Source organism: Urocampus carinirostris, chromosome 3 (genome assembly GCF_059441175.1).
Source record: "Urocampus carinirostris isolate Australia breed hairy pipefish chromosome 3, RoL_Ucar_1.0, whole genome shotgun sequence".
Taxonomy (NCBI): Eukaryota; Metazoa; Chordata; class Actinopteri; order Syngnathiformes; family Syngnathidae; genus Urocampus; species Urocampus carinirostris.
This window is the reverse complement of record NC_142351.1, coordinates 42,494,830-42,511,811: the sequence shown is the minus strand read 5'-3', so window position 1 is coordinate 42,511,811 and position 16,982 is coordinate 42,494,830. Positions and strand designations below refer to the sequence as shown.

Here is a 16,982-nt window from a genome sequence, read left to right as displayed (position 1 = left end):
ACTTTTGATTACTCCAATACCAAATATGCTAAGGGCTTACACTGAAAAATTTAGGAACTGTAACTAAAAACGAAGGTGAACTCACACATTTTTTACAGCACATTTTTTTTCTATTTTTTTATCGGTTTCATTTTTCATTCATGCCTTCCTTTTTGCCCTTTTAGCTGGACTCACAAACCTATCACTTTCTATGGGTCTTTTAAAAAGAAAGAACTATGCCTCCACTTCAAAACGTTACAGAAATGTGCAAGGCAAGTGTCATTAAAGAGAACTGTCACACGACCAATCTTTCTGGATGTTTTGTTTTTAACGAAAGCATCAACTTCCTCCCACTAAACCAGCATCGCTCTAATCTCTTTAGAGATGCCAGCCGTGGTTCGTATTGCTCTACCCTGTTGTTTTTTTGCAATAGGAGTATAACTTCGATCAGAAATTATTGTAGGGAAACGCTACGTAAACACTTTGTGGCTCTGTGATCGGCATTCCCTGCTTCTCGATGGTACTCCTTGGCTTAGTCACTCACAGGTGCTTGTGTTTTTTCGATTCTTTCTTGCTTCGTTACAGTTGTCATCAATTTTCTTTTTTTCTTAGAGACCAAGGCTAAGGTCATAAAAATTGACAAAAAGTGGATGCTCTAAAATATAATTAAAGAGATCCGATTAAAACGAACTTGCTGTGGAAAATATAATTAAAGAGATTTGATTAAAAGGAACTTGCTGTGGAATACAAGTGCTCTATGGGTATAACTAAGGGCGCCAAATCAGGTGCCTGATGGCGGGAAGCGCATGCCCGAAATTTGATCAAACTGAAGGGCAGTCACGAGTTGTGTGTGCTCTTGAGCGGTCTCTGGTGGTAGCCCGTGGGACTGTTCGTGAACTGGATTTACTTCGTATAGCAAGCAAGATTTTTGTGAACAAAAAAAAATGTGAAATTCTCGTATCCTTACTGTAAAGAGGTATCGCCATTCGTAGTAGCTATTGTCAAACAAAAGAAGAAAGTGCGCTCACGGGTACAGACTCGCGGGTCCCGGATGTCTTTGAAGGGCTCTTTGTAGAAGAAGGGCTTGCACAGTTCGCAGTTTCGGCCCACGGTGTTGTGCTGACAGTCATCGCACACGCCCCCGCTCACTTTGCCGGTGGCCAAATAAACCGCCATGTCGAAATGGCAAACAGACGAGTGGCTGTTGCAATTGCACTCTGGATAAACAAATGCTCTAATCAGATTAACACAACATCATGACATTTGAGAGCAATTCTATACTAGGCTCATCGTTTGGTGGATGTCCTATACCCTAAAGACAACTGAGGTGCCCGCGGACCTGTCATGAAAATATTACACCTGTCATTGTGATTTTCTAATAAAATTGTTTTTTAGTTATTGACCGAGTCTATTTAACCCCACTACCAATGAGTACTTTGGTAATGGTAACATCATCGCAATAACATGGTATTTTAGTAATGGCTATCAAACTGTATGCCCTTTGCGCTAATTAGTAACAAAAAGGTTAGAGACCCCTGTTTTATACCATTTATATCAAACAAATTCCTATTTAAGTAGTCGGTTTGAATGCCACAAAACAATTACAGTTAATTTACAAATTATGTTCTGTTTTATTTTTATTCTATTTTTTCATCTTGATTTTCTTTCTTTTCGACTTTTTTCTTTTAAGTCTTTATTGCGTCTTTGGTCAAGAGTGCCATCTCTAATATAAACAATGTCATCAATGACAAATAAAGACAAACCTAATTCTAACTCTTGTGCGTTTGATATACAATAGTTCTGAAACAAAAAACAATTATAGATAATCTTAAATAAATAACTATAGATTTATTTATGGCTTTATTATTTTAAATCAGACTTGTCCAACCCTGAGGGCCACAAACAGAAAAAAATAGCTGTATATGGGCAGCTTTTAAGATATATATCTTTTAACCACTCAGACAAAAAACAGTATTTTTTGTTCTACTTTTTTATGTTTTTAAAAAAAATTGGAATGACTTAAAAAAGGAAATAATTCACCACACAGACAAAATACCTTTTTTGTTTTTAAACAAAATCAAAGGGATTTAAAAACAATTGTTTGTAACTTACGACACAATCCAAAATCCATATTTAGTTATTTTTTTTATTTTCCCCCAAAAATTTGAAGTGACATTTAAAAAAAAACTTTTTACCACAACATCAAAATAAGTATTTTATGTTCTACTGTATTTTATTTTATAAAACAAAAAATGGAAGTGACTTTTTAACAAATAGTTTATACCTCTAAATAACAGTATGAAAAACAGCTTTACAGTACTTTAAAAAAATAGTTAATTTGTGCTTTCAGGTATTTTTAAAAAAGGTATCTATAATTTCAGCTCTGTGGCCTTGGGGATAGGACGCCGGCCCCGAGACTGGAAGGTTGCTGGTTGGACGGGTCATACCAGAGACTTACACCATTGGTACCCATTGCCTCCATGTTTGGCGCTCGGCATTAGGGTTTGGAATTGGGGGGCTTGGTCACCTAATGACTCTCAACGAAATGTTGCAACACAACAGTTGGGTTGAGCGAGGGGGCTGGGAATCCCCTTCTCTGTATAAATCTCCCAGAAAGATGAAAAAATGTGAACGTGTTCTTGAATCTAGCCACCTCCAAGTAGGGGGATATAGCTATATGTATACAATTCTAAAGATGAAATTTCATTTTGTATATTTTAGACCCCTAAATTATGTCAGCAGGTCGTACATGGCCCATGAACCATAGTTTATAAACGCATGTTGTAAAATAGTATCCGATTCTGAGAAATGTAGTTAAAAAAAACTATATTGTTTAATCTGCTGTCTAGAGATTTTTTTATTGAAACTTCAGTTCTTATTGACCATTGCTATCTTGTACTGTAAAATAATACATTGTGAATTGTTAATAGGCCAAATAGCATGAGGTGGCTAAAACCTTTAACTTTGTAAGAACAGATATAGGTTTTTGCTTAATATATATTGCTTAATATAGGACAAAATCAATATAGTAATTCAACACACTGAAGATTTCTCGCACACTATTCAAATGAGACTCACTTTTGCATGCGTTGGTGTTTCGTCCCTCAGCAGGTCTCCACGGCATGTCGTTGTAGAAGTCGTCACAGCGCTCGCAATTCAAACCTTTGGTGTTGTGGTTACAAACACACTTGCCGTGAACCTGCAAAAACCGAGAGCGAGAGTTAAGAGCTGCTCTGAGGAAGCTGTCCATTTCAGACAGCTATAACAGAATCCCTGTTCAACAACAGCGCACCATCGCGTCTACATCATTCCTGATGCCGTCGATCGGGGCGCACTCGGAAGCGTGGCCGTAGCAAAAGCAGTTCCCGCGTACGACCAGCTCGTACATGGCGTAGTAGTACTTTTCTTTGATTTCAGGTCTGGGGTCCAGCAGGTTGTCTCCGAGTGTGTGGAGCTTCGTGAAGTTCACCCTCAAGTTGGTGATTTTCAGTTGGTCTGTTGAGCAAAACAGGATGAATCAACCAGACAATTACCGTATTTTACGGGCCTTGGCAAGAAATTTGAAAGTGCGTATAAAAATCTGTTGCGCCTTATATCACGATTCCAAGGTCACTTGACTGCTAGGGTTGTCAGGGAACCACTTCCTGTGGTGTGTCTTGGGCACATACAATCTGGCGGTGCCAATTCCTCTCCAGGCTGTTTTTAGGGTAAGGGTTTGCTCCCCCTCATCCCAATACTGGTTTCCGTGGTTACCCGTAACAGAAGAAACCTCCTTATACACTTATATACAGTGGATAAAATTGGAAAATGCATGGTTACCCCAGATAGGATATTGCTAAGAGCAGGGACCAGCAGAATACTCTTTTGTAAGACCTGGCGTCTTTTTTTTTAGCCGTTAATGCATTTCCACATAAAACAGACTGCACTTGCGGCTGTGATCCATTGTAAGCAGGGGCTGGCAGGTAGCATGTTTGCAGAATTTCGCACAAAACAGGGCGTTCTGGTCCCCAATAACTGCGATAAATGAGCAATTACAGTTTACCAAAAACGCGGCTTGACTAACTCGGCTGTGTTATTTCTCTATGCTGGGTGCCCCAATGGACACACACTGCACTGTACCAGGTCCGTAGCATTTATACACTGACTCAAATGCTTTGCAGCATCCATTTCGCAGTCAGTGCAAATCAGGCATTGAAGTAATGGTCCTGTGAGCATGAAAGACTGCAAACCTGACTTCATAATAATTGAATATTATCTTGTAGGGCAGGGAGAACTCATTCACTGGCCAGACCCAGCCCGCTGGCTTTGACTTTGACACTTGGCGTTGTGGATAGACCCTTAAATAAGACCCAAGACAACTAGCTTTGTGGATCACAAACAGCTGTTTCTCCCATCTCTGCACAGAGCCATCATTCAAGCCTCGAGGAAATGCCGAGGTTGTTTGGTATGGACGAATCAATAGAGCTACTTGTGTGTCCTCCAAGATGGTAGTTAATAAGAAAAAATGAGATTTATCGTACATCGTGTTCATCTGAGAAACACTATGGGATCAGAAAAAATTCCATTCCATCAATGGGATCAAATGGATGAGCAGATAGCAACATAGTCTTTCAACTCATCTTGAGTCAGACGGTTTTCAATAATGGTCTTGCTCACACATGGAAAGCGATGACCAAACAACTTGCTGGGCATGTGGGAATACACACACGCTGATGTAGAACATAATACTTTAAAATACTATCTTTAATCAGGAGAAAGCGATGACCACCCCTGTAAAAGATGCTGGGATGGAAATACTAATAGTCGTAACTGGCAGTGGGTACACCCGTAAGTAAAAATTCCTGAATTTTAATATTTTGTGTGGCCACCATGATTTTGCAGAACCACTTTAATTCTTCCGGCCAAGGATTTCACCAGAGCTTCACATATTGCCTTTGGAATGCTCTTCCACTCCAAGATCTTGTGCTTTAGACCAGAGAAGATCTTTCCAATAAGCCTTGGCCCTCGTTTACAGACTTCTTTTCATTGTGTCAAAGCGATGTTTCGTCAGTGATGTTCTTTTAAACATTAGAATGCAATCTGAAGAAATGTGAGGGGTGTACTCAGTTATGTAACATATTGTATATTCCAATATGATTAAATAAATAGTGAAATATTTTCTGATGGCTCTGTTAGTAATCTTTAATTTTCAGCAGGCAAAAACATAACTTTGATTTGTAGAGAAATATCCATAACTTTAAAATGAAAGAAGCCTGCATTTTTCTGGTACCATTAGTAGCCTTTAGGCAATATTTTAACAAAAATGTATATTTATATCGTTCACTCAACAGTAATATTTTCTTTTAAATATACCTGAAACACAATAATGTGCACAAATCTATTAACCCAAAACAGCCCTTTCTTCAAGAAGTAGATACTCACAGTTAAAAAAATAAAATACACAATGATTCTTGGGGTATAATAGTGAATCACGCTAATCTCAAGGGGCTTTAGAAGAGCTTGTTGTGGGGCGGATTTAGCTCGCAAACCTTGATTCGTACACATGTGCCCTGAAAAATTTAAATAAGGAGAAGGGAGACGTACTTTGGATGTTAGGGCTGTATGGATCCTCAATTCTGATGGCTGGATCCAACACTCTGTAGATGACCTAGAATAGGAAAAATATACAAAGCAAAATTATTGCAAAAATTTGAAACAACATTATAGCAAAAAATGGACAAAAACTCTCGAGAATACAACTTTAAATATCTGCATTTAAACAGTCACCCTTTAAAGTTAGAAGATATCTTATAAAACTAATCTAAAATACTTTATAAATGCTGTTTTGTGTGTGTGGGTATGTATGTGTATGTAAATTTTAGGCTCTGAACAGCCTAACCAACTTTAACACAATTTGCACAGTTGTACACCTCCACAAGTGTCTTTAGCTAGGTTTCGTTTCAACGTATCCCAATAAATATCAACAAAATCTTTAAACATCTGCTTTCATGAGCTGATTTGGTGGGGTCTCTACTGCCCTCTTGTGGCCAAATTCAGTACTAAGCTCCAGACGACCAACCACTCTAAGCAGCCCGATCCAATCATCCGTCAGCTCGACATTGCCAGATTTTGAACATCAGCTTCAACTTTATTGTCAATTACTCTACAGTATATGCACAACGTAAAGCACAGATTGCTTCCAGTTCCCCGCATACAAATAGGCAATAAATAAGACATAATACAATTAAGAATTAACAATAAGGCATGTACTAATATATTTTATGATTTTAAATAAATAGCAAGCATAATGGCCTGGCGTTGCCGGGCTTGGTGCTGCCGGGCATGCTACTTGGGTGAGGTTGTTGGGGCCGTGGTTTGTGAATTAGCATCAAGAAGCCATCAGGGAATGCCAAAGAGCCGCATGGCCGAATGCAGCTTGTGCAAAAAAGCAGATGTTTATTTATTTTGTCGGTATGTATTGAGGCTGCCTTGATACCAAACCTATCTAAAACACTCACAGGGGCCTATAAGGCACGTACGAGAACACACACACATATACAGTTAAATCGGGATTTATACATAAGTTTAGAAATGTACGTTCAGGGTTCGTACAACTTTTCCATGAACATCTTCAAGCACTTTATAAGGACTCACAAAGACAATTTTCCAAGTTCTCCGGTACAATCAAAAGAAGAAATCTGGTGTGAATCACGTATTTTACAGAGGCACAGATATACCTGCAATTTACATATACGATTTTTAATCTTTTTTGTTCATTTATCTCAGCATATGATTTTTTTTTTAATCTTAAGTAAATCTCAAATATGTTTTTGAGACAATTCTCTCCCTTTAAGTGTTTAGTAAAAATGTAATATGTAGCTTACATTTTGCAGAAAATTCTTTAACTAGGAAATACTACCTTATTTGTTTACATGGCTATGATACATAGTGCTTTCAAAAATACATATTGTATACTGCCCTGTCTTAGATGTAGCGTGCACCTGCTTCATATGACAATGTCATACAAACTAATGGCAGCTGCCGTTAACAACGAGGGAAGACAAAATGCTATGGCGGAGCCAAGCCACCAGAAAGCAATGTCTATGTCATTTTTAATTGGACGTGTTAAGAAACATGGGAACAATTTTAAGAATTTACTGGCACTTCACCCAAAATTTAAGGACTTTTTAAACATTAAAAACGCAACATTAGAAATTCAAACACTTTTAAGAATTTTGAGCACACGTACGAACACTGTACTGTGGAAGGTACAGTAGGTAAGTAAAAGCAAGTGTTTTTAATACTCACCTCTCCCTCCGTGGATGGCTCAATGTCAGAATAACGGGATTCGCAGATGACATCATTTATAGTGTGCAGAGGACCCAGAGATACACCAGGGAAGTTAGCGGGACAATCGTGGGAAAAGTAACGGTAGATTTGCCACGAGCGTCCAAAATCGGCCGAACGCTCGATCAGCATAGCAGCTGGGCGGAACGTCTGACCCCACAAAAAAACAAACAAAAAAAAAACGGATATAATTGTTGTGTTCTTATTTGTTAATCATTTTAATGTCACCTTAAAAGTCATTATGAGATGAGTGAAGTGAAACTCCGCCTCCAGGTCCAGTTGAATGTACACGTTTGACTTTCCTGAAAGACAGAAAGAGGAAATTGCAGTATCTAATACAGCGTTTCTCGTGACCTTTTTACAGGCGAGGCATTTTCTTTCTTTCATTAAAAAAATATTGAGGCACACTGTCCTATGAAAATCTTAAAAATTTGTTTCCAGTTCCAGTTTTATGTTTTTAATAAAGCTTTTATCTTCATGTTGCCTGAATAAAAGTAACTTTTAATGTCAATTTCTGTAGATGTTTGAGATACAAAGGAATCAAACAGACATTGAAGACAATTAATTGCAGATGCACGAGAAGAGCCTGACCTAAGATATTACAAAATAAAGGTGAACGTGAGCTTAGGGTTAATTCTTACGTAATACCACTGACATACAAGACATAAGACAACACATACAGTGCAGTGTTCCAAGCAGCAGCAGCAGTAGCAATAATTAAATGGAAAATGAAAAATATAGGTAAAATCAAAATACAAGGATCAGGCGTGTGCAAGTTGATATGCAAATTGGCCGTTTATCATGTTTTCTACCATTTGCAGTGACCGTGGATCAGGAGATATTACAAATTATACATTTTGGTCAATAATTTTGCTCTAACATTGGATTTTACTTTATTTTGTATCTTATTTTTCTATAAAAGCAAAAATATGTAAAAAGAGCAAAAATCTGCTGTTCTATATTTAGTAATATGAGAAAATAATTTTAATCTGCAAAATCATGAGTAGGATTAGTATTTTATGTATTTTTTTTTGTAGTGCAATCCGAATTCTTGAAACAAAATAAATTATTGAAGTACTCACTACTGATGTGGATGAAAGTTGTAGTTATTCAGCTGATCATTGGAAAAAAGCGAAGATACTGACCAATTATGACATGCTTTTCTGCAAAAATAAAATTTTGCAATGTCCTGCAGCATACTAGACAATGTCTCACGGCACATTAGTGTGTCCCAGCAAACTCGTTGTAAAACACAGATCTGTAGTAATATGAAATTTATAGTCAAATTAGAAAAAACAGGTTAGGAGTACAAACATGTTTATGTTGTGCCTAAAGTCAAGCACGGTGTTGGGAATGTCATGGTTTGGGGATGCATGAGTACGACTGGAATTGGGGAGTTGCATTTCATTAGGGGAAACACAAACTCAAGAATATTCAACCGAACATGGCAACCATCTACAATAACTCAAGAACAATGAGGTGCGTATGATGACGTCACACAATACACTCCAAATCCGGAACGGCGTTAAATACCAACACCATATATTACAGGCAGTCAGGAAGGTTATAACAGATGTGAAAACTGCCCAAAAAAAATGACTTGTCATTTTTTGTTTTGCGAACCTAGCAAGCTTTCCTAGAAAGACATTCTACTCTCTTAGCGTAGAAGAAGTTTGGCCAGGATCACAATCTTCTACAAGCCTTCAGGTAGGTTACTCTAGAGGTGAAAAGCCCCCCAAAACTGACTCAACACTTAAAGTTTTGCTGGCTCAGCAAAGGCGTTCTCCCAGACTCGGAAAGACATTTGATATCATCCATCTATCCATTATCTGCACCGCTTATCCTCAGTAGGGTCACGGGGTGCTGGAGCCCATTCCAGCTGTCTTTGGGAAGTGTGCGGGGGACACCCTGAACTGATATGAAAACTGCCAAAAAACAGCTGACTAAGCATTTTTTATTTTGCTGACTAAACAGCTTTTCCAGAAAGACATTGTACTGTCTAAGGCCAAGTTTGGCCAGATCACATTTTTCTACAAGCACTTGGGTAGGTCATTTTAGAGGTGAGAATGCTGAAAAAAGACACAATCCAACCCAAATTCTATTCTATGCGGTTCTATCTTATTCTATTCTGGTTGTTTTGTAGTCCAAAATGCTGCAAAATGTCTTTGATTCTCACCGTTTTCTGACTGCCACCACGACTTCTTGCGATGAGGCTTAAAGGTGGTGATGACATTCTCGATGCGATGGTTGATGGTGTTGTAGACAGGATCGTAGGGTCTCCTGGAGTCACAGTCGAAACATTTCTTCTCCTCCTGCATTGGCGATAAAGGACGTTACACTTACACTGTAACACTTGACGATTAGATGTTGTATTACGTCGTGCAACGAGTGCTACAAAGCACAGGGAATAATTTAAACTACAGAGACACAACAAAACCACACCGTTTGTTTAGTTTTTTTGCCCAGCCTTTTGCAAGGTTTTAGGGGTACCCGTAGCTGCAAGATGGGGGACAATCATGTCAGCTACCTCTTGGTGAGCCTCATGTTATGCAATATAAATACAATTTTCTCAACCTAAGAGTACTTAAAAACGCAAGTTTATATGATAGTCCAAGCATTTTTGCTTATCATGCAAATTAATTTTTTTTTGGAATGTCTGAATTTTGTTTTACCACCAAGGGGTGCTAAAAATACAATATCTCCCTTTTAGACAGGGGTGCAAGGTCAAATGGACTGAGGGCCGAGTTGAAAATTTGACTACAAGCTGAGGGCCGGACTGTTGAAAATAAAGAAAGATGCTAATGTTAGCTGCTACTCTTGCGCACCTCACAGTTAGAGACCCCTAAAGCAATGCACGACAAAAGTTAGAAGTTAGCTGTTAGCCTTCAGTTTGGTCTGAAGACTGCTGGGAATCAAATAAATAGTCAAAATTAAGAAAAATAATTTATTTTCTGAACATTAATATTCAATTTTCCATTGTTTAAATTGAGCAACGCTAGAGGCCAATACTTGTTGCTAATACAGCTATACAGTGTCTGTGATTTCAGCTAATTAAGCAAAGTTAGTTGCTAATAAGTGCTAGTCGCTGATAGCCAAATAGATTTATTTTTTGTAATCTCACTTAAAATTAGTTTTCTTGGAAAGAGTTGGTTGTTGGTTAGCTGGAACCCTTAACCTCACAGGTCATAGGGGCACCATTTTCTGTGGTGTGTAATGTGCAATTATAGCCTGGTGGGGCTCATGTCAAGTCAAGTCAAGTCATTTTTATTTGTTATAGCCCTTAATCACAATTAGTCTCTAAGGGCTTCACAAGTTATTACATATAAAAAGTTTAGGTTACTCGTATGCTCATCCCTCTCTGGGCCATGGAAACAAGTAATTTCCAGAAACTTAGCAATGTTTAACTGTTGTTTATTAAACAACGTTAAAAGCTATCAAGATCCTTTTTTTCTCATGGAAATTAGTGTTCAAACTTTCTTTTGATATGTGCTATGTTCCTATAGCTACCGAACTAAATTTTTTGTAGGCCTTAAAAATGAGTCAAAATGGCCAAAAATTGGCTGGCACCAGCTCATCCCATTCGAGAGAAACGTCTGGCATTTGTATGAGATAACATTTGTCTCTGGTACCAGGACTAAAAATAGCATGGTAATGACATAAAACTGACACTGCAGGTCCTACGACCTTCTGTACCACTGGTGTTTTGACAATTAAACTGATCTTGGACCTGTTAAAACTGCGTACCCTAGAACAGAAAGTTTATGCTTCCAGGGCTTTCTGTGTGAAGAACCTAGAGAGTGTGATTTATTTTCAGACTTTTATTCTGTAAAGAATCCAGAAGGCTTTTTTGTTTGTGGCTCTTTTGGAAAACTATACATGTTTACATTCAGCCACTCCTGTAATTGTCCCACTTTTTCTTGTAGACACTGAGAAGGTAAAAGTTCTGTGACCCTCAAAGAACCCCAGAGAAAGAATGCTTAATATTTTCATAGCGGTGGAATTTAAAAAGACAATATTGTCTGCAATGTCCGAGCAAAACGGACCTGCAGGTGACTGACGATGCAGTAGGGCTCTTTCCTCCTCATGCCGCACGTGGACGATGCCTTCAGGTTCTTCTCTCGTCCGACCAGAAGGTCCCCCGTTGCCGGGTAACAGCTGCCTTGGGCGCATCCGTGGTTGCGGTTGGGCTCCTGGCCGCCGGCCGCCACAAATGCTGTATCGAAAAGGAAGGAGGAGGCGGGAAATTAATCTTCCTTTTGAACCCTGGGGGACTTACTGTCGTGGGTTTTACTGTAATATATAATCATGATTGTATTATTTCTTCGTCATAACCTCTTTATTATTTCAGTCATGTATAACTTCATTTATCTTGTCGTAGTAAATGAACTCCATGTATTCAGTACCAATTGTAAGGCTTCACCATTGTTTTACTAGTTTTATTTTTCGGTACCATGGACTGCTTTAATATCTGACTATATTCTTGTGGCCCCGCCCTTTAATAACATTAGTAAAGATAAACAAGAATAGCAATCATAAGAATATCTACAATAACAATAATAAGCTCGAATCCATTGTGAGACCACCGGACCAGTAGGAATGTAGATGACGGAGGAAAAGGCGTTAGATTTTATTACCAACTGTACCACGTTGTAATACGTTATTTTAGCGGTGCTCTTTTCCATACTACTCTTTTACAACATGGCACTGTAAGTAAAAGCAGTGTGTTGATGAGATGAATTATAATGCCTTCCTAATGGCTTCGTAAATAGGATTTTGCTCTGGGATCGATTCCCGTTGCTGAGTAAAGTTGGTCAGCGATAATTGTCGAATGATGAATCATTGCTCAATCTTTGGAATATACTACCGAAAAACCTCAGTTTTACGCAAAGCCAAACTTTGAGATTTTGGGGGTAAAAAAAAAATGCATGTATACGTGAATAAATACTGTATAAGAAAAACAAAAGTCAAATATTTTTCGACTCACTGCCTGGGTTTGGGCTAAGGCCCAATGGTTGCCTAAAGGCATCTGTACTCCTCTGGTTTGCAGTATTTAGAGACATTTTTAAAAAAGGACTCTGCTTACACTTGGTTTTGTAACCAATATTCACACACATGAATTGCGTTTGCCTGTGTATTTTCTGTTCAGCCCTTTAAGACTTCTTGTGATTAAGGGCTATGCGAATAAACATGACTGGACTGGACTACTACTGTTGTAGACCGAGGAGGCAGTTTGTTAGAATCGGTTTGAACAAAGAGGCCTCTTTCCAGTGGAAAATTCCAATCTCTTAGTTTTCCGTCCCTCTCACTATAAAAGTAATTGTCAGTCAATTTGACTTGTGAATACTACAAGCCATTGTCCTGTAGCTAATTTGTGCACAGAATATTCTGTAATCATAAAACTTTGAATAAACTGTTCATCACAGCTACAGCGTTTGCTTTACCCTCCTCACAACTCGAATATGAAAACATGCCGAGAAAGAAAAAGGCCTTCCTATTCTAGTAACTTAAAAGTTTTACGATGTCCAAGCTAAGGTTTTGAATTTAGAATGTGACAAATGTTGAGGGGCTATTTTAACCCTAGGGAAGGGAGGCATTTGTGTGACACACGACTGGAGGCATAGTATGGTGACTGCCACACTGTGCTATGCGAGGGAGTTAAAGTAAATCTTTCACGACAACTATCGACAGGCGCCTGAAATTCCAGATGACATCGTTGTTGGATGTTTTAAATTATTATTATACTTTCTCCATGATTTTGAGACTGATTGGTCTGCATGTTTTAGGGGAATGTGTTCTAAGAGGAATGAAGAAGGACCCATGGGTCATTCTGTCAAGTTAGCAGCAGGTGGTTTTAATCCTTGCTCCATTATGCATCCGTTCTCAGTGGAAAAATGTGTGGAAATTTTCCAGGGGATCAAATACCACCACCATAAACTCATACAGACCTCTATGACTAAATTGAGTCGTTAATGACATCCAAGAATATCTTTTAAATGAAAACTAGAGTGTGGAGTGAATCAACCCTCACTCAGATTGAGCAAAATGATCAAATATTGACTAATTAGTAGATTAAATTAGTAAAATCGATTCAGTCGAACTGAAAAATGAAATTTGAGAAAGGATAAAATGCTAAAGCTATCCTTTATTATGTTAGCACGTGAGAATGATCCATACAGTGGCTGAATTAAGTAGTTTTGACTCTTAGATTCAATTGCTGAGATATATAGTACTTTGAAAATGTAGAAACATATTAGTTGGGTAAAAAAGGGGAAAGAAAAGTAGAAACTATTCACTTTCCAGGATGGATAAAGGGATTTTCTGAAAAAATGATGGCTGAACTTAATGGAATGGTTTACATTTGTATTTATTTGAAAGTTCTGTTTGTAAAACTAAGCCTAACACACATGTAGTTGTATATATAAATAATATTTGCATGTGTGAGTGTGGGAACATCCAACCTTTAGTCTGTAAAATACACAAAATGAAATTCAACACCATGCTCCATAAATTAAAAGACATCAATCTCAATCATTTACAGATTTTCTACAAAAAAATACAATTTTCTGTTTTTAGAATTTATGAACTATAACTACAGATTGTAAGAGTGAAAAAAGCCCTCTCGCTGTCACCAGAAATGTATTTCGCTGACCAAGAGCTGTTTTTTTTCCAAAGTAAATACCGGTAATATGACTTATTGATTGCCAAAAACAAGGATTTTAAATGACTAAGCTAGTATTTCTTATGTGATTTTATCTATCCATTATCTGCAGCACTTATCCTCAGTAGGGTCGCGGGGGTGCTGGAGCATCCCAGCTATCTTTGGGCAGTGGGCAGGGTACACCCTGAACTGGCCGCCAGCCAGTCGCAGGAGACACAGGGACAGACAACTCAATCGCTCATTCACACCTCGGGACAATTTGGACAGGCCAATTGACCTGACATGCATGTTTTCGGAATGTGGGGAGAAGCATGGGGAGAGCATGCAAACTCCACACAGGAAGGTTCAATCTCATGACCTCAGAACTGTGCCGCACGCGTGCTTACCATTGTCCCGCTGTGCTGCCCTGTGATTTTAATGAACGTTTATAAATTAAATCTCCCCATTTACTGTTGGATGATACTACAGCACCCACTAGGGTTCGTACGGGTGCTTGAATTGCTCGAAAATATGTGAGTTTTAATGTTGTGTTTTAGAGGATTGGAAGTGCTTGAGTTTCGGGTGATGTGTTTGTAAATGCTTGAAAGCGATGCCATGTTTCATAAGTCGGCTTAAAAAAATGATGGCAGCTGGCATCAGTTTGTATGGCATTGTTCTATGACACATCATCAACCCCGAAAGGTCGCGCGCAAAAGGACAGCTGCATGCTACACCTAAACAGTGTACTATTAAATACGTATTAGGATTACAAATCAATTATAGACATTTATTGCGGGCCATGCAAAAAATTAAGGTAGCATTTCCCAGAAGTAAATTGTAAAGGGAAAAAATTCCTGCGACTGAAAATGTAAGCTACATATTACTGTCATTTCATCCAACATGTAAATGGGGAGACGGAGGTGGGTGGAAGATGTTTTCCCTTAACCACTAGAGTCGTAGAGGCACCATTTGTCTCCCAAAAAGTTACATAAGTATTATTCAGATCCTCAAATATATTCGCAATTTACTCAAGATCTAAAAATCATGTCTTGATAAATATTACTAAAAATGTAAATCGCAGCTATAATTATGGCTCTGCAAAATACATGACTAACAAGCTTTTTTCTTTAAATGGTCCTTACAAAATTGAAAACTTGGCTTGGAAAGTCATTAAAAATGCTTGAATTTGGCCATGAAAAAAAGTGTATGAACCCTGACCTACGCTCCAGTGTAAACATCCACTTTGGCGCTTTCAAATGGCTCCCAGGCGCTTTTGTAAAAAAGTTTGATCGTGGAAAATTATCTGGTTCCTGTAGAAGGACAGCCATTATACAAACATGATTTAACCTTTTTGAATAAATACGGACAAATACTGTACAGGCTGCTGCCATCAGGCAGGAGACTGCGGAACCTGCGGGCCAGGACCCGCAGACTGCGGGGACAGCTTCATCCACCAGGCTGTCAGGATGCTGAATTTGCTCCATCCTTCCTCAAAGCCACTCTTTCACCATTGCCCACTCCACCAAGAGCCTGACTCTCCCCCTTTTTTTTCAACAAATGGACACACAACCACTGCCTCCATTAAACTACAGCACTTTTACAATTGAACACTTTAGGACCAAAATAAGCTAACCTTGCTCATTGGACAATCATGTAAGTAAGATTCATAAATAAGACTTTTTTGCACAACTCAGAACTTTTTGTTTACTAGGTACCATTATGCACGTTATGACTAATGTGTCCACCGTCAATTTATCCGTCGTACTGTCTAAATGTGCGTCTTAGTGTGTCCTAGCATAGTGTTTGTGTTTTTTTTTTTTTTTATTCCTAGACACCGAGGGCTGAGAGAAACGCAATTTCAACTCTTTGTTTTGCTGCAGAATTGACAATGAAGCTGACTTTGACTTTGATATATGCAGTATGTATTGCCTTTCTTAAACAGGATAAAGCTTTTAATTATTTGCGGCTCCAAACTTGTTTTTTCTTTTAAATCTAATATGTCTCTTTGAACATTTTGAGTTGGCAACCCATGTCCTACGCAACCAGTAGTGCAAACCAAATCAACAAAGGTTAAATCCAATTCTAAAGTTGAAATGGCTCAACTCTCCTATTATTGAGCACCGGAAACACTAAGTACTGTAAAAAGTACCTCTGCGAAACATAACTCTGCTGAACAGCTTAAGGAACTTCCTCTGTGGAAGTAATCACCAACCAAAACAGTGAACGATATCAACAGGGCCAGAAGTGCGCTCGTCCACTTATCTTATATCCGACAGTTCGGAAGTGAGTTGACATCTGGTCTGCTAAAGTCCAATGCGAATTAGAGTTTGCGTGCGTTTTTTTGTGCAGGACTAGGGAGTACAAGGGAGTAAAACAGACATATACGGTATCTTGACCCGTTTATCTGTGTACTTTTCTGTCAGTGATTGTGTAACACTTTCCTGACCCTCACGTCTACTGGCGAGGAAAATAAATTAAGGATGCTGAATCTCACTGGATGACATGTCTTTTGAATTGATTAGGAGTTGTGTAGTTTGCAAATATCTTCCTCAGATGAGATTTTTTTTCGTTAGCAAGATAAAAATATTGCAGTAATAAATGCAATATTTCCATTAAAAATCACCAATACGCAGACTTTTTCTGTCACCCCACTAACAGGTTCGGGGACAGTTTCTCTCCTCGGGCCATCCCCACCTTAAATGAGGGCACAAAAATGTGAAAGCATACATCTTGTGACTTATTTTGTTTTTTCATGGTGCTGCTGAATGTTATTGTACGTATCTTCATTGTACGATTGTTACAAGGCACTATTTCCATTGCATCATTATTATAACTTAAGTTAGTCTCCAAACATTACGTTGTAAATATTTTTGCCTATTTATCCTAGCAGTATTTTCTCAATTTATCCTTCAATTCTTTATTATAATTATTGTTCTTATTATGTTATTAAGTATTTATTCATTAAATATCATTCATACAATATTTTGTAACCTTGATATTAATGACAAAAGACAATTCAATACAATCAATAATACAATAA

At 38.2% G+C, this 16,982-nt stretch overlaps 1 protein-coding gene across 1 annotated transcript in view; it reads right to left on the bottom strand.

Annotated features, from left to right (window-relative positions):
• The window catches only part of lamb2 (laminin, beta 2 (laminin S)), an 84,714-nt gene that overhangs the window by 49,288 nt on the left and 18,444 nt on the right, over positions 1–16,982 (bottom strand). Inside the window, exons 3-10 of the mRNA XM_088331943.1 lie at positions 11,349–11,518; positions 9,482–9,617; positions 7,534–7,607; positions 7,267–7,455; positions 5,563–5,626; positions 3,272–3,474; positions 3,058–3,178; positions 1,008–1,196 (exon numbers count right to left, since the gene is read on the bottom strand). Coding sequence (XP_088188069.1) covers positions 1,008–1,196; positions 3,058–3,178; positions 3,272–3,474; positions 5,563–5,626; positions 7,267–7,455; positions 7,534–7,607; positions 9,482–9,617; positions 11,349–11,518 — 1,146 coding nt within the window. The remainder of the gene's footprint in view (positions 1–1,007; positions 1,197–3,057; positions 3,179–3,271; positions 3,475–5,562; positions 5,627–7,266; positions 7,456–7,533; positions 7,608–9,481; positions 9,618–11,348; positions 11,519–16,982) is intronic.